Below are 25,394 nucleotides of genomic sequence, written 5' to 3'. Positions count from 1 at the left end.
TATTAAAAATTCCATTATTTTTTTATATGGCATTAAACAATAAAAATCAAGTTCGAAGATGTTGCAAACTTGGAATTTAGAAATTTTCGACATGAAAATTCGTACAGAGGAGATCTGAAACAAGAAATAGCCTAATTCCAATGATGCCAACATTGTGCCGAGAATTGTGCGTTTGGCGTTAAACATCAAAGCCGTCGAAATTTCAGAGATGTACGAGTTGTTGTACACGTCACGTTGTTGTATACGTCAAACGTTGCTTGATTCGATGAAATGCAACCTCTACTTTGCTCGATTTATCACGGATTAGTAGCACCGTGGAAACAAGCTTTATATTTAGACTTCAAAGGCGTCGATAAAATATATATATCACTAAACAGAAAGAATTTCCAAAAACTTCCAAACCAAATGAAGAGCTTTGAAAATGGAAAAAATTTTATATTAAATTGAAGAAAGGGAAAAGAAAATTTTGTAATTAACAATTGTAATTAAAATAATAAAAAATATATATATCACTAAACAGAAAGAATTTCCAAAAACTTCCAAACCAAATGAAAAGCATTGAAAATGGAAAAAATTTTATATTAAATTGAAGAAAGGGAGAAGAAAATTTTGTAATTAACAATTGTAATTAAAATAATAAAAAATATATATATCACTAAACAGAAAGAATTTTCAAAAACTTCCAAACCAAATGAAGAGCTTTGAAAATGAAAAAATTTTATATTAAATTGAAAAAAGAGAGAAGAAAATTTTGTAATTAGTAATTGTAATTAAAATAGTAAAATATGTATATATCTAAACAGAAAGAATTTCCAAAAACTTCCAAACCAAATGAGGAGCTTTGAAAATGGAAAAAATTTTATATTAAATTGAAGAAAGGGAGAAGAAAATTTTGTAATTAACAATTGTAATTAAAATAGCAAAAAATATATATATATATCTAAACAGAAAGAATTTCCAAAAACTTCATCAAATGAAGAGCTTTGAAAATGGAAAAAATTTTATATTAAATTGAAAAAAGAGAGAAGAAAATTTTGTAATTAGTAATTGTAATTAAAATAGTAAAATATGTATATATCTAAACAGAAAAAATTTCTAAAAACTTCCAAACCAAACGAAGAGCTTTGAAAATGGAAAAAATTTTATATTAATTGAGAAGAAAATTTTGTAATTAATACTTAAAATAATAAAGTATATATATGATTATTAATCAACTTCAATGATCTTAATATATTTTGTCGATATGTTTCCACCATTTTGAAGCTGATCCAATTATCCGGATCAAAGATAAATTAGTGTACATCTGTTTGCGAGGATATCTGTTCGAAATATGGCAGGATGTGTAATAATATTAAGTGTCGCGAATGTGTCGTGTATCGACATACAGATTTTCCAATTTCCAGTTTAATTTATGGAAAAGCAAAATGTATTAATGTATTAAAAAAAATTAATCAATTAATCAACCGAATGTCCACGATTTGAAATAAACAAATAAATTGTTTGAAAATTTAATTTCAGCATCATCGAGAAGCTTGTACATTCTCTATTTTGATAAAATAGAATTATTATCAATAATGTTATCTATATTTGTCGTTTATTTTTCTAATAAATTTCTTATCTCTTTTTCAGATTATCCTTGAAGGAGGGGAAACAATTTGAAGAATAAAAAGCTCTTATGGGTGTCTAAGCACACTGAACATTACAATACTCGGTAAGCGAGTCGTCGTTCTTGTTGCGTAAGAAGAAAGTTATTAAAAGAAATTGAAAAAATTCCTTTACTTTTAAAAATCTAACAAAATACAAAATGATCTTTTAATCGATTATGATATACAAAGTATATTTATGGAATATTTTAAAAAATGATTTTATTCATTATGTAATAGAAAGTATCGTTTCAAGATGAACAGATCGATACAATCAATTTTCGAACGATTCACTTTCGATAGATGCACACGCCATTTCTGCAACTATCACCTTTACGTCGTTGAGCTAAACATCTGATAGCGCAAGCTGAATGATTAATGCTCAGCCATTTTGATTGCCACGATAAAACGTTGCACGTTACCCTTCGATGTCGTAGTAGTAGCGGTTCGTTGGAATCTATCAATTCTGTATCTGGTTCTATATTTTCTTCCTCAATTTGTCCTAGTGAAAAATTCAAATCTTGGATTTTATTCGTTTATCTAATTTATGTAACTTATCTTTAATTGGTTTTAACTTATTCATGTTTTCGATGTTATTGATTGATTTATTATTAATTTTGGCAATAAAACAAGAAAATTTTAGGATGAGATTTCGTTTTAAAATTTGTTTCTCGAGTAAAGAATAATTAAAAGATAGATACAATAGATAAGATAATAATGTCTGCACTAGTAAAACTTGTCATTAATTTTTTACTAGATTCTAGTAAAAAAAAAATATAGCAGTTTTAAAAATTCGATTATTTAATTTATTTGATTATCGATCATTTTTCTTTTAACGATACAAGAAAATTTATTTGATATGATAAATAATGTACGTAAATCATTGTATCTATCTTTTAATTATTCTTTACTCGAGGAACAAATTTTAAAACTGGCAATAAGATAAAATAAAATTTAGCAATAGGACAAGAAAATTTTAGAATGACAAGATAATAATGTTTATACTAGTAAAACTTGTCATTAATTTTTTACTAGATTCTAGTAAAAAAAAATATAGCAGTTTTAAAAATTCGATTATTTAATTTACTTCATTATCGATCATTTTTCTTTTAACGATACAGAAGAAAATTTATTTGATATGATAAATCATTGTATCTATCTTTTAATTATTCTTTACTCGAACAAATTTTAAAACGAAATCTAAAAAATATTTTACACTCTCTAACGTTCTCGACGATTAAAATAAACATAGTTTAAAAAAAAAAAAAATAGTACTCACTCAACTCGTAAATCGATTCATCGTAAACAACTTCAGAAACACTTGCGCAAGATGCGTAAACGATTGCGACGAGAATCGCAAAAAGTACAAAGACCTTCATCTTCCTCGCACAAAGCGCTATTATACCTCGATTAAATTTAGAAGATAGCAATGCTCTCCTCGAGATCCCTAAGTTAAGATTTACGTTCGAATGATGGTGGTTTATATACGCGATCGAATCATAGGGGAAAAAAAAAATCACTAAAATTCCGTTGATTTCAATTTTCCTTTCCACTTCCGTCTCCTGCAAAAATTTCCTGCCGCGACTCGTCGTGGAAATCACATCTACGCAATCTCGTGCGTGTTTTCTTACGCGTTATTTCGTTATTATAATTATTAATTTCAAAAGTTTCAGAAAGATTAAAATTTGATGAACTCGATGTTGGAGAAAGAAAGATATTTCGTCGTGTATCGTTTTATTTTGTTTCAGAAGAAGATCTAATGATTCTCTAAATAAATTTAATATTTTAATCGTATGTTTTATACAAGTTTTTTCTACTAATGAATAAAAGTTTTGGATAAAGGGAGGATACGTGAAGGTTGTCTCGAATATTTAATAGTTTTAGATTTTGTTTAAACTTTTTTAAACGATAATGAACTCTGAGTTTATTTATTTATTTAGAATAAACAAATTTTTGAACGCAATAAAAAAGACAATTAAAAAATTAATTCTTCTTTCTAAATTTAAGATTATTAAAAATCAATGAGACATTAAAAAATTATGCGTTTAAATATTATCTTGTTTTAAAAAAAAAGAAAAAGTGAAAATTTCAATTAACAAGAAAAATACGTTTTTTCAATTTAATAAAAGTATACAATGAACCAGGATCGAGGACGAGGATAAAGAATTTCATTATTCGATACCGTCTGGCGAATCCTTGTTATCTCAAAATATTTGATCAAATTCAAAAGCCAGATCACGACGGTTCGACGTTGTCCTCGATCCAAACCTTATTAAGTTTAATCGAATGAAGTTTTAAGTATAGGTTGCCTCAAATTTTCACTCCCTTTATAGGTAAAGAAATCATTCGGCTCGTTGATCCGTGAAGAAAAGACTAGCGATAGTTGCCTGATTTTATCGACGAAAATAAATCATACGTGCACAACGTCGAATCGATATCGTCGTCCACGTAAAGGACGAACTTGTTTTCCGGAATTCCACGTCTTTAATGCATGGAACTGTCAAACTTTCCAAATTTAACGTTCACGAATATATATATATATATATATATTTTAGATTTATTGTAATAAAATATATTGAAATATTCGAAATGCAATGGAAATGGAAAATGATGGGTGAAGAAAATGGGGTTGAAGTAGAAATTTGAAAATTATTCTTCAATTTTTGAAGGATATTTGAGAGATGAAATATTAATTCCAGAGAGAGAAATAAAATCGCGAACTTTGATTTTTAATATTCTCTCGATACACTGATATAATATGTACAGAGTGATACATTTCGAGACGAAAAATAACGAGAGCGATTTAACCGAAAGAGAATATCGACTGCGAGCAACATTTATTCCGAGCACGTGATGCATGTGCATGTTTGCGCAATCTGTTTTTAACAGGCGAAAAACTCCGCAATGCACAACTAAAGCGAAAGTACTGTGGAAAAAAAAAAGTGAAATGTAGAACGTTAAAAATAAAAACAATATTTTCTCCCTTGATATTTACAATACTCACGTATCAATGACAAAAAATTACGTGTCATTTATTTAAAAAAGAATCGAGCAAATATAAATTATTACATTTGTACGAAAAATGACTTGGGATCGATACAACTGTCTTCGATTCGAATAAAATCAGTGACGAAAATTTTCTTATTTTTAGACGGGAGTTTCTTCGAAACAAGATGAGAAAGCAATCGTACAGCTCGAATTTGAACACCGGAAGCTGTGGCGAGCCACAGATCATCGTGGAGGAAAGCACGTTGGGAGAGGAGGAAGCGGAATGGCGGAGGAACGAATCGCCTCCACGATGCATGGATCCCGATTCGCCATCCTTGAATCCTTATCTATTGTCCCCTTGGAGAGAAACGAGGAAGCATTCTCTACCGACACCGCAATGTACTTCCGGTATAACCGCATCACAGGTACGACGATTATACACTTAAACCGCATCCCCTTCCTCGATAATGTATTTTTAATGCGTGTGTTTTAGGATCAGCTGACTATTATTGTGGCATGATATCTGTACGATACGTTTCAAGAGAGTTATATTTGAAAGGAGAAATGATCTATCGATCATTTTCTTTTATTTATTTTTTTTTTCTCTTTATAATAATAATCATTGTAGTAAAAATAATAAAAATAACAGTTATCTTTATTACGAGAAAGAAAATTTCGTATTAAAACGATTTTTCATATCAACAGGTGAGACGATTGAGCGAACGTGGCGGTGAATCAGGACCATCTGCGAGAGAAGCCGCTTTCCTGTCCACCCTCTCTCAAGCACCAGCCCCTCAGCCAGGCGGCCGAAGGCACTCGGTCGTCACCATTTCCAGAGTACCACAGACTCTATTCAGCCGTAATCGTCGTGAATCAATTGCCGCTTTTCCACTCGGAGGCGCGACCAGAATATTGCCGGGTCGTCGAGATTCGGAATCCAGAATGGGTGGACCACCGAGCAATACCGGAAGCTCGCATAATCTTCAATTAGATATTATGGACGATATCGCGGAGATGAAAGCGAAGAAGGTTAAGATTTAATGATAAATTTAACTCGATCGGTAATTTTGTACCGATCGAGTAAGTAATGTATCAGATCCATCTCCAGATTAAACAATGCATCATTTTAATTAATTAATATGCGCAAAGAGATGTTCTATACATTCCACGTATATCATTGTGTCTAAAATTAGTCACATTTATTAATCCAGATCCAATTATTTTCTTTACTTCATCAATTTTAATAATTCGCGCGAAGAATAAACAAAATTAAAGAGGGGAGTTACGTTTCAACTAAAACCAATCTCATCCGTAGGTGCTCTTAAAGATGTACAAGACGTCGACGGAACAAGTGTGCGAGATCCAGCCACTGGAAGGTAATAGCTCGACTCAACGATACACCCAATATCCGAAACGACGATTCTCTGAAATGCCCGCACCTTCTGTGTCACCGACCGCCTCTATCCGAAGACGGGCCTCGGAAGTGCCGAGAGCCACGAGTGCTTCCGTTTCCGGCGCAGCGGGCATCGTCTGTTCCAATACCGATCTGATATCGATCCTGAGCTCATTGGCCTCTTCCGCGACCGAGATCAACCGATGCGGCGAAGAAGGATCGAGTACACGCGAGGAGAGCAAGTCGAGTTGGTCTGGGAAGACGGCTGAACAGAAACGAAGTCGATTGAAAAGCTTTCGTTCCAACAGTTTCGATGTATCCATTCTTCACGGGGCGAAAAGCAAGCTGGCCGGATCCTCGAAAGCTGCAGCTTCGACTATCATGGCTCCGTCGAATTGGTTCACCAAGAGACATCAACCGATGTCGAAGAAACAGAAGCCGGAAGATTTAATCACGGCTAGTTTGAACTTCAAGTTCGATAAATCGAAGGTCGTGAAGGCGGTTAAAGAGACACTGGGCAAAACGTCTCCTAATATCGATATCAGACACAAAGTTGTATGGGATGACACCAGTGGAACGAAGGTGGACGCTCAGGTCTGTTGTATGTCTCGTTCTCCATTGTATTTTCGTGTGCGATAATTTATTAATTTTCTTGCACAAATATTATTGGTAAAATTTTACAAATCACGAGTTATTTTAATGATTTATTTTTATGGTAGCAACAAATTTAGTTTCATAAATGAATTTTATAAATAAAAGTCATCCGATTCAACAAATAATATAAATATTATAATAATATAAATATAAATAATAATATATTCAACAAATAAAATAAAATTGTGTAATTATGAAAGGAAATTCTGTAATTTACGTCTTGATTTAATATTATTAATGTAAATTATTGTATAGAATCATAATTATTGTATATTGAATCAATATTATTTGATTAGTAAGGAATTGTAGGTTTTTGTGTATATATGGCTTTCTCAATTTTTTCAAAGCAAATATAGAAAAATATTTTGTTGTAGGTATTGGGTAGCGCAATTGAAAAAATTTTAACGGCGCAAAGAGGAAATGATGCGGAAGCAACCGGATCGAACAACAAATCCTCGGTATCTCCAAACAAACCAAGATCAAGTAAAGTGACGAGTTGGTTTTCGAGTACCAAAGACCAAGAACAAACCGAATCCTGCGAACCATCTATCTGTTCTTCTTTAAAAGATCTATTCGTCAAGTAGTATGGAAATACAAACACGGGTCTCGCTCGTTTGATTAACGCTTCTTCGTTTAAGAATTTATTCAAAGATTAACACGACCTAATAGATAACTGACCATCTCATTTAATTCAAGCTAATGAATACTACGTATATTTTCTTTCCATTCCTATACTTCTAAGAGATGTTGTTTTATCAATTTTTTTTATCAATTTTCATATTTTAATATTCATGATTCTGAATATCTATTAGTAAAAATTTCAAAACTGGAGTATTTTTTATTGTATTTTTATTCCATATTACATTCATAGATTCTCAGTAACGTCATAATTATATTATAATTATATTATAATTATTTTATATGTTTATTAATACTTAATCATCTTTGTAAAAATGTTTTTAATTTTATTGAAATTTTACAGTTGGATGAATGAAACAGATTCATTGGCATTGCGGGATCCATGGTTAAAAATTAGATATAAAAATCTATAAAACATCGTAGATCTAAATATTTCAATGAATGCAACTTTTAACAAGTAAATGTGGACAAAGGTTTAATCAATTTCTATATTTAAATAAATTTTAATAAATTATAATATTCAAAATATAATTAAGCAAAAATTCGAAGCTAAAATTTCGAAATATAATTGAAAAATATGTCGTATAATAAATGTTATATGATATTCCATAAATAAAAAAAGTATTTTTTGTTTTTTTATGAGAAGAATCAAATATAAAACAGATTGTTATTGAACGATACGATCGTTTCGAAATTAAAATATTTCGATCATATGTGTGTATAGTATATCCCGTATAAAAGATCATTCAATCATAATACAATTTTTTATTTATGAATATGATTTCAAACAATTAAGAAATTATGTTTACATAATTATGTTTAAAAAAAGACAAATTATTTAATTTGGTTTTTTAATATCTTTATAAATTAATTCATAAATAATTAGATATTAATCAATTTATTTTCAAATTTTTAATTTTTTAAAAATCACATCTTTTAATAAGTTAAAATAATATGCAAATTCTTTAATTGAAAGATGATATATATTTTTATCAATAAAAAATTTTAAAAATTCTACAATTTTAAATCAATTTTAAAAGCAGTAGATCTGTCTTTAGACATTGACAAATTTAACTGTCTTTTCCAGTAGTAAAATTTAAATAATATATTAAAAACGGCAGTAATATTTCTTACATATCCACAAATGGATATTGAAGCACAAAAAAAATCAATAAATATAATGGCTAAAGAATGATTAAAAAATTCTCATTCTTAAATTCAATACTTAATGGTATCCTTCTTTCATCAAACAAAATCTTAAAAAAATGTTGTTGAAGGAAAATGTAATGCGTGTATGCCTTTGCGGGTCGAAGGCTCAATAAATAATTGTAATATATTATATAAATGCGCATATATATAAATATGTATAATTGTGTGTATAAAAATTTACACATACATACTTTTAATAACGACTTAATTTATATTGTAAAATCGTAGCTAGATCTGTAGATCGTCAAAATGTGAGTGATATTTATGTTACATTATGGACATACTATCGTTATACTTTAAAAATATAATCAAAGAAACAAACAATGAGCAGATAATTATGGTAATTTTATTAATATACAAATGTTAAAAAAATGAAAATGAATTTTACTGAATAATATATAAATGTTTCATTAAATATGACTGTTACGTACATGTGTGGCTACCTGTACGAAATAACGTTGATATAATACTCATATTGTATTTATGGTTTCAGCTTTCACAGAATTAATAAAATCTGCAAAAGTTTAATCTACTTTCTTTTTTTCTTTTTAAAAAAAATTTAATCAATAACTATTTAAAAATATAATCATATGATATTTTTTATATTGTCAATTAATAAACAGTATTTATTTAAAAATAAAATTCAAAATATTAATGGTTATTTGTAATGATTATTTATTATATATCAATTTTTCTGTTTTTATTAATTAATGCATCTTTTTAATCCATATTTTTATTTTGATTATATTGATATCATGTGATTATATCATATGATTTCATTTAATTTATATTAATATTAAAATTGAATGAAATTAACATTACATGTTAGATTATGTTAGTACAAAGTGCATAAAAATTATGAATAGTAAAAGGCATATCAAAAATGCCATATCAATGAACAAAATAAGCAATACAATAAAAACATTTTCATTTATCATTTCAGATTATATTTATCTATGTTTATCAACCATATATTTATACTATATATATATATATATATATATATTGTAATATTTATAACTTAATGTTGAAAAATCCATATTAAAATTTATTTATATATTTTTCCTCTTTTAAACAATTTCAATTTACAGCATAAATTTATAATATGAAATCTCTAATGTAATTTTTAAATAAGTTTAAATTTAAAAATAAACAAAGATTAAAATTATAAAATATATTTATGAAATGAATCTTTTCTTTTAATAAAATAACTTAATAAAATATGGTTCCATTGAGAGGAATTCATACTTTATTTATGATAATAAATATACAACAATTAGTTCTGAAAACAATTTTATTTTATAGAAATCCCAATTACTGTGACCGTTGAAACTACATCTTTCAACATTTGTGTTACATCAAAATAAGATGGAATTACCTAAAGGCATTATCTGATATTACAGTTTACACTAATCAAATCTCTATTATCTTGTGTGCTTAGAAAAGGAATGGTGTATACATATAAAAACGAATAATGCCCTAGATAACATGAGCATTATTTTGATGGGTCTAAGTATAAAAGCACAATAGAAAAGTTAAAATATTCCGTAACGTCACAGATAAATGCATTGTACAGCAATCATGTAACACTAATTATGGACCTTGCTTACGAATTTTATCCTGATTGGATACTAAAATATGAGTAGGACATATAGAAGAATTATTTTATGAAATGCACGATTCATCTATACACATTTAGTGTGCTATATAATTTAATATCATTAAAGGAGAAATATTTCATGGAAGAATGTTGGATCTAAATTTTGTTCATTTGTTTTATATTACTTTGATTAGAAGAATGTTGCTTATTACAGGTAATGATGAATGAGAAATTGAACGATTTTTTATAATAAAAAAACAAACCAAAAATTCATATTAATAAATTCTATTTCATTACGTATTCCAACTTCAATTATTTATGATGAAAGATTGTACAATGCAGCTGATTTGTTAATTCTAATTTAAAAATTATACATTTTTTTCTTTTATATGAAACTCAATCCATAATATTAAAGAAAAATGGCGGCGATGATTAGAATGAATGAATCATACAATAAAGATAGCAACAGTTGTATGCAACAGCTAAATAAAAATGCAGTCATTAGAGTATCTAATTGAACAATCTACATTTCTCCACAGTCAGTTATTACAATCTTTTTGGAAGTTTTTCCACTTTGAGATCCCATAGCCTCCAACTAAAACAAAAAAAAAACCAATATTAAATTATATTAAAAAAAAAGTATTATTTATATTAAAAAAAAAGTATATATATTAAATTATTTAATCATTCATAGATTAAAATATATCTTAAAGTTTATATTTTAAAGTTCTTAAAATAGAAATAATAAAAATTCAATTTATATTTTGTAAATTATTATCATATATTATCAATTATATGGGTTATCATATGATAAAATATTTTTTAAATATCTATATATTTGTATGAAATAAGGCAAAAGATTAAGAATATAATTACATACTTTTCTAACAACATCCATTCCTTCAACAACTTTTCCAAATACAACATGTTTGCCATCAAGCCAACTTGTTTTGGCACTGGTAATGAAAAACTGACTACCATTAGTGTTTGGACCAGCATTAGCCATGGAAAGAATACCAGGTTCAGTATGTTTCAATGTGAAATTTTCATCATCAAATCTCACACCATAAATAGATTTGCCACCAGTGCCATTATGGTTAGTAAAATCACCTCCTTGGCACATGAAATTTGGGATCACTCTATGGAAGCTGCTTCCTTTATAACCAAAACCCTTCTCACCAGTACAAAGGGCTCGGAAATTTTCTGCAGTTTTTGGGACAACATCACTCCTTAACTGAAAATTTAATCAATTTTTTTCTTTAAAAAACATTATATCAAACAAAATATTTGATGATTATTTCTATATTATACATTGAATTAAATTATTACTTTATAAATAAATATATAATTATATATATAATAGAAATTAAATTAATATAATATAAAAATCAATGTTTTAATTATTATATTGAATATACTATATATATATATATACATATATATATACACACAACTACATAGTTGGTTTACTTATTGAAGTGGAAAATTTTACTATTAATATAACAACACAATGTTTATAAAAAAATTATATAAGTAAGAATTAACGTTCATATCTAAATACAAATGAAATTACATTATTACCACTTCCATTCTAGCTATGACGTGTTCATAACTTATTCATATTTTTTTTTTCTATGTTAAATTAATATGTGTAAAAAATCATAATTACAATATTTTAAGCTTACATAGCATTTAAAATTACCAAAAAAATTTGTTTAGACATATTCTATAATTACGCGCTAAAATTTCACCTGTACAGAATACGTAATCAAACGTGTCAGCGGCAATCGTGAATGGAAAATTTTACGATTCAGTAGAAATCAAAAAAAATTAGTAATACTATATATATTACATTTTATATGTATCATGCTTCACAATATCGAATGAAAAAAAATTTAGTCTTATTCGCTTAAAATAATTATTTCAAATAATAAAATATGCATAATAACAATTTTAAGGAAAATTCTAATCGAAAATCGTCTCACATAACCGGCTTTCAAGAAAATCCAAGATGGCCAATCATGCCGGGATTCCAACGATAACATGTTTTAGAAATAAAAACTACATTAATTGAAAATAATTTTCACTTACCTCCATTACGATACGACCCACAGGCTTAGTATCCGCGGTCATATCGAAGAAAACTCGCGGCAAACCCATTTCTTCTGCAATAACGGCAAAACTTCGTACGAGCAATGCGAAAGACGATCGTCTCGGCCGGGCGGTGGCTCCCAAATGGCTCAAATGGCTGAAGGTCGAATCAATTGACAGCCGGCAGATCGATCTCAACGCCATGTTCAAAGCTTACTTCTTTAAAAATCAATTTTAGACAGCTTAATCTCTTCCTTCTACTGAATAATATTGTTTGTATTGTTTTTCAAAGATAATTGTTTACTGTTTTATAGAATTATTATGTAATAAAACGGCGATTTCAGTTTAATATCGATAATTATTGAACGATAAACGTGCTTTTCCTGCTTGACCAATCCCGTATAACATTTCCTACAGCAATGTGAAATAACCAATAGCATGTTTTGTTTTTGATCACATAACAGAAAGAATAATAGTATTATGTTAAAATTTATAAAATTAAAAAAAAATAATTGAAATAAAATTTTAATCTAGGAATCTATAGTGTTAGTTATATATATTATTTTTAAAGATATAATTTTATTAAAATTAAATATTTTATAATAAATTTTTTTAATTCTTAAAATTTATACGATTTTGAATTACGTTTCTATGATTGCGCCTTAAAGTTTTTTATCATATATATGATTTACAATATATTTTTTATTAAAGATTTTTTTTTTCATTATTAATGAATAATAATAAATATATTTTTTAATAGCTATATAAATAATAATATAAATAATAATAGCTATAAATATATTTTTATATTTCGTAAACTATTAAAAATATCAATATAAATTATATGATATTATTTATTATATCATATATTATTTATTATAATTTTATCCATAAAATTAATATATATTCAATTGAATATTAAAAATATTGCTATATACTTACTTAAGTTTTATATTAAATAATTATCTAATTAATCTATTACATTCATATTCTTATTAAATTCTTTCACTTGAGGATATTATTTTTATAACCTATTCGAAGAAATCTTGTTTTAACTTATAATGAAAAGAGAACATGCAATTATACTAATACAACTCATTTGACATAACCAAAGGATGTTATGTCATGCTTTGCCTTGGATCTTGATAATCTTGATTGTGGACCAATCATGATTCTGTTCAATTTTATTGTGGCATATACGCCGGATATGACGTTTTGGTTCATTGTCATCATAATGAAGTAAAAATGAATTTATTTGAATTATTATAATACATTATATTATTATAATTGTGTTATATAAATATTCAATTACAAATATTATCTTATATTTAAAATTATTTTTTAAAAATGAATTAATTCAAATACATTAAAATATTAGATATCGATGATTGACAATAAAACAAGATATATGCGTTTTCATTCAGTTTCAATCTGATGAAAATGTTTCCTATGCGTCTAAACATACAATAGAATCAAATTAAAATTTGTCTTAATTTTTTTTATAATTATTTAAAAAATAATAATTATTTTTTATTAAATAATAAATTAGAAAAATTAGTATCAAACAAAATAACACTTTTATAGAAAATTTCATAAAGAATATATATTTAAAAAATTTTAAATTTAATTTACTTCCTGAAATAGAATAGTATTTGATTTCAGTAGTAGTAGCTAAAAAGATGGCGCCCGAATGAAGGACGCTCAATTAAGAATATAGTGAAAATCTTGTTAAATTTGTATTATTAATAATATTACATATTTCTTAAGAAATGAGTAATCTTTCACCATTTGGAGGTGGCAAAAATCCACCATGGGTTCGTAATGCAGGTATACTGATTTTATTATTAATATAAGATATCTTATTATATCGTCCCGTGTGTAAGTCAACAATGTTGCCAAGTTTCTGTTACAATTTATACAAGTCAATAAATATATTTATAAAATATATTTTATAAATATTTTTTTTAATACTATTGAAATGTCAAAAATTGATTTAAAATATTTATTTTTGAATAATAAATAAAATATAATTAAATTATAATATAACTTGTAAGAATAGAATATTAGTATTATTACATCTTCAATTTGTAATAATTTTGATTTTGAAATAAATTAATTTTTTTTATTTATAAGCAATCTTATTTTATATATTATACTATATTATACTTATACAAATAAGTTTATACTTATACATTAAGTTTCATACAAATTTTTATTAGAGAAGAAATTGTATTTTTTTAATATAAATATAAATAATAATATATTTATTTTATTTTCTTAATGTTTTTATAATTATTTAGTATTTTAGAAATAGAAATTTTTTATACATAATAATTATATATAATAAATTGTATAAAGAAATTTAAGTTAAGAAAATTAAATTCATAAGATATATTTATTGAATAAATTTATTAATAACAAGTTTATTAATATCATAAATTATATAATGTATTTTTAATGTGATTTATATGTTTATTTATACAAGTAATTAAAAATAATTTATATATATTTATTATTTATTTATATTTATAAATTATATAAATAATTAATATAATTATATAAATATTTAATATATTTTTTATTTATAGGACAAGGAATTCAAAATATTCAACAACAAATGTTAGGTCAAGCAATGGGTAGTATAGGTGGCCAACCTATGGTTCAATATCAACAACAAACGCAACAAGTTTATCAACAAAGTTTGGGATTACAACAGGTTAGTACAGATTATGGATTATATTAAAGGATATTAAAATGTAAAAATAATATAAAAATGTAAATATATGATATTTTATTATTAATAAAATTTTTATTATATTTTGTATATATATATTATATATTTTATATATGTTCTTTCTAATGGATATTAAAAATAATTTATTAAAATATATATTTTTAATTTTTTTATTATATTTAACATCATTTTATTATTTATTAATATTTATTAATTTGTATTTATTTTATAAAATAGCCCAATATAACAATGGCTTCAATGGCAACACTTGGATCTAACTTACCATCAGGTATAGCTGGTCAATTATATCCACAAGTTGCTACTGTTTCTTATCCACCACCAAGAGCATTAAATACAAATGCATTTCAACCTTCTGTTGCTGGTGTACCACAACAAGTACAACAAAATGTACCTTCATCTTCTACAAAACAAAGAGTTTTTACTGGCACAGTTACACAAGTATATGACAATTTTGGTTTTGTAGATGAAGACGTATTCTTTCAAACAAAGTAATATTATTTAAAAATAATATTTTTATTATTTTTCTAATTTGAAATTTACAATATGTAATATTAAAACATTCTTTCAGTGCATGTGTTAAAGGATCTAATCCAGTTGTGGGTGACCGAGTATTAGTAGAAGCATCATATAATCCATCCATGCCATTTAAATGGAGTGCTACTAGAATACAAGTACTTCCTATGGGAAATAATAATAATAATACTAATACACAACAAAATAATCAAAATACTCGCCAACAACAACAACAATCTCAACCACAACAAAATCGAACATCAGGAACATATAATGCTGTGCCCCCTCCTGCTGAAAATGCTAATAATAGGTAATTAATGTTAGATATTACTTTATTAATAACAGTTAATAAATTATTATGTTATGCAAAAATTTTTTTTAATATGATATATATAATATAATAGTTTTATTCAAGAAATATATAATTTTTTATAGATTCACAACTAGTGCAACAAGTGCTAATACAGCTAGTAACCGAAATAAAGTTGGTAGAGTAAGAGAAAGATCTCCACGAGAACGAAAAAATGAAGAAGAAGAAATTGAAAGAAAAAGACGCCGTGAAGAAAGAATTAGGGAACGCGAGAAAAAAGAGGAACGTAGTCCATCAAGAACTAGAAGAAGTAAATCACCAAGACCAAGACGACGTACTAGAGTTGTACCGCGTTACATGGTACAGATACCAAAAATAGCACTTGATTTGTAAGTGTATTATTACGAATTAAAAATTATTTTCATATCTTTTTTAATATATTTAAAACCATAGGATTTTAACTACTTATTATTTTAGACCTGAAGCAGATGTACTTGAAATAAGAAGACGCTATCAAAATATGTATATTCCTAGTGATTTTTTTTCTACTAATTTTCGATGGGTTGATGCCTTTCCTCCACATATGCCATTTGCTCTTAATAAGCCATGCTCTTTTCATGTCATGCACAAAGATGTTGATCCTTGTTCTGAAAATATAGCAGTACTAGAACCTTCAGATGCTGATTATCTTTTTTCTGCAAAGGTTTGTTAATTTAACATGGATATTATTGAGGCATTTAATTTTTATATTATTGCAGATTCAATGGTAGTTAATGTTAATTAATAAATAGTTTATTATATTTATATTAAATTTATATTTAATTTTAAATCAAATATTATTTTTATCAGGTTATGCTGATATCTATGCCTGCCATGGAAGAAATTTATAAACGATGTTGTGGTGTATCTGAAGATAGAGATCCAGATCGCGATTATGTACATCCTACACGTTTAATAAATTTCTTAGTAGGCTTACGGGGTAAAAATGAAACAATGGCTATTGGTGGACCATGGAGTCCTTCTTTGGATGGTCCTAATCCTGAAAAAGATCCATCAGTATTGATTAGAACGGCAGTGAGGACTTGTAAGGCGCTCACGGGAATAGATCTATCCAGTTGTACTCAGTGGTACGATTTTATATATATTGATATTTTTTTCTATTTTGATTGTTATCTTAATTATAATTTAAAGCACTTCATCGAAAGAGCAACGTGATGCTATCTAGTTTTTCTGCCCATTATTGTTTCATTATTCGCCGATACATTATCAAATTACTTCAGTAAAAATTAATATAAAAATTAAAAATTCTCATCGGTTGAAAAGTTTGGACGTCAACTTCGTCAACTTCGTCCAGCATTTCATATTGTATAAATGTATAATATATTCTTTGATGATATATAATTAAATTATGTTAAAAATATGAAATAGAATGTTATAGTATTAAGAAAGATCCGGCAGGTATACCATCTGTGAGAGAAAGTAACTTCTAATGTGAGTTCTGAATTGATAACTAAGGTTGTAGCTCAATCTCTACAGAGGAGGTATGTATTTGTTCTATACACGACCGACCGATGGAGATTGCTGCATTGGATCCTGTATCGAGCACCCAGATGATATTCAAGCAGTCGTGGCAGACAGATCATCACTATTGTTCTATGATCGTTGTAATCCACTCAGTTGTGCTTTATCAAATGGTCTACATTGTGCGCTGTGTGTGGCTTTGTATGCAGTGCGTGGGCTTTACGAACAAGCGAACGAACACTTAGCATATAAGGCAAAGCTAAGCGGCATTAACCTGAGTTGACGTTTGGGTATTGTTTTTCCTTGCGGCACAGGTACCGCTTCCTGGAACTCTACTACAGACGTGCAGAAACGACCCACAAGTCGGGGCGAGTGGTGCCCTCTCGCGTTGAAACCGTCATACTATTTCTCCCAGATGTTTGGAGCTGTGTACCCATCAAATTGGAATGGGATGGTCTGCAACTCAGCTATAAGAAACAACTGGAGCGAAAATTGCTGCGTGCTGCCTCTAGTCCCGACGATTTGGATGCTGCCAATGACACTGATGAGGCTGCCGTCGCTGATCAAAAGGCACTGCCAACATCATCCCATATTACTTTTACCTTTTTATTACATTATATAATCGTGCAACTGTTTTCCCATTACTAAACTGAATTTTCAATATAGGCTGTACTTGCTCATTGATCCTATAGTTGTTCATTTTTTGAATATTTAAATATTTATTGCTAATTTAGATTGCTAATTAAATTATTTTCTTTATTGAATGCTATTATATTATTCAAGTAGTTAATCAATATTTGAATATTCGTTATTTCAATACATAATTACTAGAAAATAGCAATAATATGTGGCTCAATAACATATGAATAATGTTGTAATATTAGTCAAATGATATAATAGTAAACAATTTAATTATTTTTATATGATACATAACATATATAATATTTTAAAATTGTATAGAACTATTTGTTATTTGTGTAAAATAAATCATATCATTGTGTAAAAAAAATCATATTTAAGAGGATTATAAATTCTAAAATATTTTGGTTATCGAAAAATTTTTGAATCAAGATAATATATCAAAGAAGATCAATGAGTAATGTATTGCAAATATTCCTTTAGCCACTGGCAGTCACATTGCATTAACAAGAGAAGCAAGCAAGCCTAGCTCGGAGAAGAGCACAGCTGAGCCATTCCCTTTCCTGAAACCTTCACCATCATTGATAAATCATTCAAAAATTTCATTTGATAATCATTATATACAACATTATTGATATTATCCATAACCTATCAATCACACAGACACCAGAGCCAGGACACTATGAGAATCTAGCAGTTACTTGAGTCATACTTGAAGGTCATCGTGAATGAAGAACAGTGTATATCATTACAATGTGAGAGAATGATAAAATAGAGAGTGATGAAAGAATGAAGAGGGAGTGGTTTCGTTTCGTTATATAGGGGCTGCTTCTGTTTTGTAGTTTTTTATTCTAATCTTTATTTTCATAACATAATGCTTAATTTTTCTTTTCAGGATGATCCAGTACCAGAGAAAAAGGATCCTACTCATTATTCTGAATTGGATCCAAAGTCTATGAATGTTAGTCTCAATATAATTTTTTATAGATTTATGTTTTTGGTTGTTTTGTATATATATCATCCATATATAATTAATCTTATTTTAATCTTATTTTACTAGGTGACTGAACTACGACAAGAATTAGCAGCTCGTAATTTAAATTGCAAAGGTTTAAAATCACAATTACTTGCAAGACTTATGAAAGCAATAACATCAGAACAAGCTAAAGAAGAAGGAAGACAAGATGATATAGAAGAAAATGATAAGGACATTTCACCTCCACCAAAAGAAGAAGAAGATAAAAAATTTAAAGATATTAAAGATGTAAGATTTCTTGCATATTTTTTTTTTGTGCGTGCGTGCGTGCGTGCGTATATATGTGAGTGTAATTTTTTTATTTTGCAAAACATAAATTATTAAAATAAAATTTATGATGAATATCAAATTTAAAAATTTAAAAATTTATATTGATATGTGTACAGCATGATGAAGATAGAAGAAAACTTTGTGAACGTGAACGCGCCGCTCTTGAAAAGCGATATACTTTACCTGAATCATCTCATATCATTGTCCATCCTTCCAGAATGGCTAAAAGTGGAAAATTTGATTGTACTGTAATGTCTTTGAGTGTCCTTTTAGATTATAGACCAGAAGATACAAAGGTATTTTTCTTATCATATTCCAAACTTAAATCATATACAATTAATCTGTATTTTATTTTTCTTTTATAGGAACATTCCTTTGAGGTATCGTTATTTGCAGAACTTTTTAATGAAATGTTAATGCGAGATTTTGGTTTTCGAATTTATCGATCATTATGTAGTCTTCCTGAAAAACCGAAAGAAAAAGATGAAGATAAAAAAAAGGATAAAAAAGATGACAAAAGAGATGAAAAAAAAGATGATAAAAGAAAAGATGATGACAAAAGATGTAAGAAAGACGAGAGAAAAGATGATAAAAGAAGAGAAGGAAGTAAAGATAAAAAAGATGAAAAAGATGCAAAAAACAAAGTAGATGATAGAGATCGAGAGAAAGAAAAAAATGATGATGACGATGATGATGAAGAAGATGAATCTGATGTAATTATCTTTTTACACGTATTTTATTGTATATATACATGTATCTAAGTTTTCCTTTAAAATTTATTATAATAATATTTATAAATTATCTTTTATAGGATGATGATTCAATTAAAGACGGTAGAAGAGATAGAGAAAAAGATGGAAGAAAAAGGAAAATAAAATTGTATACACATGATCCTTACCTCTTATTATCTTTCGTTTATTTCGATCAAACTCATTGTGGCTATATATTTGATAAAGATATAGAAGAACTTATTTATACTTTAGGATTGAAATTATCAAGAGCACAAGTTCGTAAATTAGTACAAAAGGTTGTAACAAGAGATTCTTTGCATTATCGTAAATTAACGGATAGATCAAAGGAAGATGATTTGAAGGACGAAAAAAAAGATGAGAAGGAAATTGATAAAACTGATTCTACTAAAATAGAAAATGAAGAAGAAATATTACGTTCATTAGCACTTGGTATATTATAAATATCTAATAAATATCATATTTTAATTTACAATTTTTATTAATATTTCATTATTTTTTATTTCAGGAAATAAAAAATTGTTACCTGTGTTCGTTGGAAGTGGACCACCATCAAAAAGAGTTCATAGAGAAGATGCAATTATAGAACAATCTGATGAATCAATTGTATCAGAAGGATTTGTTATATATAAAGGTTCTTTATTAGATGTAGAGAAACTTGTTAGTCAATTAAAAAGATCAGAAAAAGCTCGATTGGATACGGAAGAGCGTCTAATGGAATTACAACATGAATTATGTATAGTAAATGAAAAATCAACAAAACAAACAAATAATATCAAAGCTCTTTCCGAAGATTTAAAAGTATACAAAGATAAATTAAGAAACACGGATGAAAAGCTCAAAAAAGTATCGGTAAGTATCATGTTTTTTAATCCTTTTTTTTTTTTTTTTTTTTTAATAATCAAAAAATATACTTAAATTATGTTTTTTTTCTGCGTAGTCTGAATGCCATACATACCTTACAGCAGTAAAAAATATGTATCATATAGCAGCAAAAATGATGCAGTCTGATACAAAAAAAGTAGAAGTTGTAGAAATACAAGATGAAAAAGTTAGTGAAGTTAATGGATCAGAAATCGAAACAAAATTTAAAATGGATAGTAGGTGGGGTGATAACAAAGTTCCAATAAAAAAAGAATTCACAGAAATGGATAAAGATAAAAAATGTGACAATAAAGTCTTAATTAAAAAAGAAATAATAGAAACTGATAAAGAAAAGAAATAAAAAAAAAAATATTCTTTATTTCTTGTAAAAGATGTGAACGCACTTTTATTAAATTATATAAGTAAAAAGGAAATTAAAAATGTGCTTAGTGATAAAACAGCAACAGGGAAGTGAATGGGATAAATTTTCCCATATGAAAGTAAAAATGACTTTAAAGACTTGGTTTTATAACTTTTTTCACTCAGTGACAATATATAGTAAACCTGTTTCTGTGCATATTACGTTAGAAATAAGGAAGATCACGCGTTCAAATAGTATAAATAAGTGATTGAATACAGATAGAACAAATTCTTACACTGCAATTTTTAATATAAATTTGTCAAATTTAATGCAAATAGACAAAATTCTTAAGGAACTTTGATTTGCCATAAAGTGCCAGATACTGATAAACAGCTATATGTCGTGATTTCAAAATAAGTTCATATAAATGAGTTCATATAAATGAATATAAATTATCATCATATAATCATTAATATATCTTTAAATTTTTGTCATATTTTTGGATAAATTTAAACAAGTGTTGACTAAATTTAGAAATTTTTTTTTCTTTCATTTTTTTCATAATGGACTGTGATTTATTCAGGATACTTCATTATAATATAATCATTTTTTTTTTTTTTTTTTTATGAATACGTTTAAGATAAATGTTAGCATTGTTGCTTTCATGGATTATAATGTCGAACTTATCGTTATATAATCCTATATAAATATTATTTTTCACTTTTCTTTTTAAAGCAACAATTAACATTTTTAACACTAGCAATGTATTTGTATTATGTTGTAAGTGTATTTATTGCTTTGTACACAGAAGACAGTATGAAAAAATAAAACTTTTATGCAATATGTATAACACCAATTGTAAAGTACACAGTAATAATTAATTTATGGGATATCGTTAGCATTATTTTTCTCAAAATGACGCGTACAAAATGAAATTTTTTCTATTCTATATTTTCTATAATTGCTGTAAATATTTTCATGGAAACGGTACCTAAGAATAATTTGAACACCAAAGTATCTATAGACAATTTAGTATCAAATGAACATATTGTTATACATATACATATATATAAAGTACAATAATTTATTTAAAAAAGATTTATAAAAAATAGGATTATAATTTTTTTTATATACATCTACAATTTTTGTTATTATTATTTCTTTTAATAATTTAATAATTTTTATCAAAATTCATATACAAATTTCTAAATTAATTATAATTCAATATGGTAGAAAGATGAGTGCTCATGATGTCCCTCATTTTTAACATATATTGCTCATACACAGATATGACTTGAATATGTATAGAAAAAAATAAAAATACATAGAAATGTGATTTTTGAACACTAGTTATCTTGTGTTCCATTAAGAAACACAATGCCAAGGACACTATTTTGTATAAAAAATCTATTATAGAAAAATCTTTTTGTAGTTTAATATTAGAAAATTGCATTCATGTCAAGAGACCTTTAATATGTTAAGAATAAATTTATAGATATGGAATGATATATGAGCTATATGTGAAACAAAAATTATAAACATTGTAATATTATATCCTTGGCAAGAGATACTTTTAAATATGAGAAGGTTCACAAACAAAATAAATTTTAAACACTCTATATGATTTTTGTTTATACCTTTGTCTATTATTTTATTATAAATGAATTTTTATTTATAATTCTATTTTAATTTAATCAATTAAAATAATCAACTAACTAAGAAAAGACAATATTTTTTCACATTTTTAATAAAATGTTTTTTAATACTATAAATAAATATTTGTTTTAGTTTTTTTATTATATCTTTATTTTAATTTTCTCTTATTATTTATTTTCATTATATTTCATTTTATTATAATCATTTATTAAAAATTGAAAGAAAAATTGCATCTGTACTTTTATTTTTTATATATTTAATAAATGAATGAATGAAATGAAAATATGTATTTTTTTATATTTCTTCCTAAATCCAATAAATTTATGGAATAACTTTCGCCGATAAGTTAGGCAATGATTGAAAAATTTGATCAGCACCATCTCGCGTTTGGATCTCTGAACTTTCAATTTGTTATTAGCATAGCAGAATATGCAAGAAGGTATTCGAAGTCATAGACAAGGAAAGCAATATTGTGCAAAAAGACAGAGAACATTTTCCACCATTTCAAAAATGCTACATAGAAAATTTATTAATTATTCATTTATTATTCAAAATTTCGTCACTTTTAAGCTTATATTTGGAAGTTAGAATCTCAAACAAGTTTCTCCTATCAATTTTAATATGAAATTCTTCTCAATTAATTATTTATTAATAAGTAATATATTACGAAGAATTGACGCCATTGATACGCAATTTTTCAATAATATAGAATTTATTTTTAAATATAATTACATGCATTTAAAACGTTGTTTCCTCTACTATTTTTATATATAAATTTTATTTATAACTTTTTTATTATTTAAATGAATAAAATAATTGTTTATCAATCGATTATATTATAGAAATTTATAACTGAGGCATTCTTTATAATAATTGTTAATAAAGAATTATTAAAAAATAAGAATTTTAAGTAGAAAGTAATATGAGAAAGCTGTTTAAAAGTGTAACTTCAAGATATAAATTTAAAAATGCCGAAATTTTCAGTAAAAAATGAGTAATTAATTAATTTTCAATACGGCGTCTTCGATCTATTAGATATTATAATGTGTCAATTATTAATAACTAATTAATGGAAAGAAATTTTATATTAAAATTAATATGAGAAATTTCTCTACAGTTTTAGCTTCAAGATACGAGCTTAAAAGTGCCGAAATTTTCAATAAAAAACGAATAATTAATTAATTTTCAATACGGCGTCTTCAATTTATTAGATATTATGATGCGTTAATTATTAATAACTAATTAATGAAGAGAAATTTCATACTAAAATTATTATGAGAAGCTTCTCTACAGTTTTAACTTCAAGATGTGAGCTTAAAAGTACTGAAATTTTCAATAGAAAATGAATAATTAATTAATTTTCAATATGGCGTCTTGGATGCATTAATAACTATGATGCGTTAATTATTAATAAACAATTAATTGAGAAAAATTTCATATTAATATTAATATGAAAAATTTGCTTGAAGGTTTAGCTTCAAGATAAGAACTCAAAAGTGTTAGAATTTTAAGTAAAAAATGAATAATTAATTAATTTTCTATTAGCAATGTTTTCAAAATGGTGGGAGATGCTTTCTATCTTTCTCGCACAATATTGTTTTCCTTGTCTATGACTTTGAATACCTCCTTACATTTCTGCTATATTAATAACAAGTCGGAGCTTCAGTGATCCAAACGCGAGATGGCGTTGATCAAAATTTTTCAATCATTACCTAACTTATCGGCGAAATGTAAGTATATTTAGAAGTTTGTAACATAAAAAAAAAAATTCGGGAAATATTTCATAAAATGATATAAATATTTGCTCGAAAAAATGTTTAAATGGAATTTGTATACAAATATACTGAAATAAGAAATTCGCAAAATTATTAGAAAAATTATAGAATTTATTGAAAAAAAAGATGAAATAAAAGAGACAAAAAAATATAAAAATATATTGTAAAGTATAAAAATACAAAATAATATATATAAAATATATTATAAAATATAAAAATATAAAATATGCAATATATAAAATATACACAAAAGTACAAAAATATAATATAGAAAAACTAATTGATACATAAAATATATTATTGTTAATAAGCAAAGAAAATAATAGAGTTTGTTAAATATCAGAATTATTATTTGAATGTATAAATTTTTCTGAAGACAAAAAAATGCATTTAACATTAAATCTATTTTGTATCTTGTCCTCAAGAAATAAATTTTCGTGCTGAGATAGATAGGATAACAAATAACAAATAACATATTTAATTTCATAAACATAATTTCGTTTATTATCTTACTATATTTAGAATCACAATGAAAATACATTTATACATATAATGTACAAATTAAAATGAAATTTATCTATTACAGATCATAAATTATTGGTATTTCTATTTAATTACAAGTGAAAGCTTTTATTTATGTAAGTATATTTGTAAATATTAAATAAGATTAAAATGCTACTTACACTTGTGCTTGGCATATGTTTAATATTAAACATTCAAAGATATTT

General features: G+C 26.2%; 4 protein-coding genes across 6 annotated transcripts in view; 2 read left to right on the top strand and 2 right to left on the bottom strand.

Moving 5' to 3' along the window:
• Positions 1 to 7,879, top strand: part of LOC122710713 — a 40,050-nt gene extending 32,171 nt beyond the window's left edge. Inside the window, exons 2-7 of one of the 2 annotated variants that reach the window (XM_043928757.1) lie at positions 1,630 to 1,711; positions 4,795 to 5,056; positions 5,125 to 5,156; positions 5,337 to 5,660; positions 5,947 to 6,618; positions 7,053 to 7,879. In XM_043928757.1, the coding sequence (XP_043784692.1) occupies positions 4,915 to 5,056; positions 5,125 to 5,156; positions 5,337 to 5,660; positions 5,947 to 6,618; positions 7,053 to 7,262 (1,380 nt within the window). In that variant the 5' untranslated portion in view covers positions 1,630 to 1,711; positions 4,795 to 4,914 and the 3' untranslated portion in view covers positions 7,263 to 7,879. The remainder of the gene's footprint in view (positions 1 to 1,629; positions 1,712 to 4,794; positions 5,057 to 5,124; positions 5,157 to 5,336; positions 5,661 to 5,946; positions 6,619 to 7,052) is intronic. The other variant, XM_043928749.1, reaches the window with a different exon arrangement.
• Positions 1,934 to 3,022, bottom strand: LOC122710723 (defensin-2). Its single transcript, XM_043928770.1, has 2 exons — positions 2,923 to 3,022; positions 1,934 to 2,145 (listed from the first exon to the last, which is right to left on the bottom strand). Exons 1-2 carry the CDS (start codon positions 3,020 to 3,022, stop codon positions 1,934 to 1,936), a joined length of 312 nt encoding a protein of 103 aa, XP_043784705.1.
• A 1,923-nt stretch (positions 7,880 to 9,802) lies between the features above and the next one.
• Positions 9,803 to 13,277, bottom strand: LOC122710990 (peptidyl-prolyl cis-trans isomerase-like). 2 transcript variants are annotated; one of them, XM_043929318.1, is made up of 4 exons: positions 13,160 to 13,277; positions 12,218 to 12,436; positions 11,007 to 11,360; positions 9,803 to 10,721 (listed from the first exon to the last, which is right to left on the bottom strand). In XM_043929318.1, the coding sequence occupies exons 2-4, from the start codon at positions 12,419 to 12,421 to the stop codon at positions 10,650 to 10,652; spliced, it is 630 nt and encodes a 209-aa protein (XP_043785253.1). In that variant the 5' UTR covers positions 12,422 to 12,436; positions 13,160 to 13,277; the 3' UTR covers positions 9,803 to 10,649. The 2 variants fall into 2 exon arrangements, with proteins under 2 accessions (XP_043785253.1, XP_043785243.1); XM_043929308.1 differs by lacking the exon at positions 13,160 to 13,277 and having other exon boundaries at positions 12,218 to 12,557.
• A 631-nt stretch (positions 13,278 to 13,908) lies between these two features.
• Positions 13,909 to 22,852, top strand: LOC122710985 (cell division cycle and apoptosis regulator protein 1-like). Its single transcript, XM_043929294.1, has 15 exons — positions 13,909 to 14,044; positions 14,806 to 14,933; positions 15,189 to 15,460; positions 15,541 to 15,795; positions 15,921 to 16,184; positions 16,273 to 16,498; positions 16,645 to 16,922; positions 17,631 to 17,886; positions 18,851 to 18,916; positions 19,016 to 19,219; positions 19,378 to 19,557; positions 19,627 to 19,974; positions 20,073 to 20,442; positions 20,519 to 20,862; positions 20,951 to 22,852. The coding sequence occupies exons 1-15, from the start codon at positions 13,987 to 13,989 to the stop codon at positions 21,233 to 21,235; spliced, it is 3,534 nt and encodes a 1,177-aa protein (XP_043785229.1). The 5' UTR covers positions 13,909 to 13,986; the 3' UTR covers positions 21,236 to 22,852.
• Positions 22,853 to 25,394: the final 2,542 nt, after the last annotated feature.

This window comes from Apis laboriosa, unplaced genomic scaffold, assembly GCF_014066325.1.
Source record: "Apis laboriosa isolate Shangri-la unplaced genomic scaffold, ASM1406632v1 scaffold10_cov145, whole genome shotgun sequence".
NCBI lineage: Eukaryota > Metazoa > Arthropoda > Insecta > Hymenoptera > Apidae > Apis > Apis laboriosa.
The sequence above is the reverse complement of the archived record's forward strand: the minus strand, read 5'-3'. Positions and strand labels throughout refer to the sequence as shown.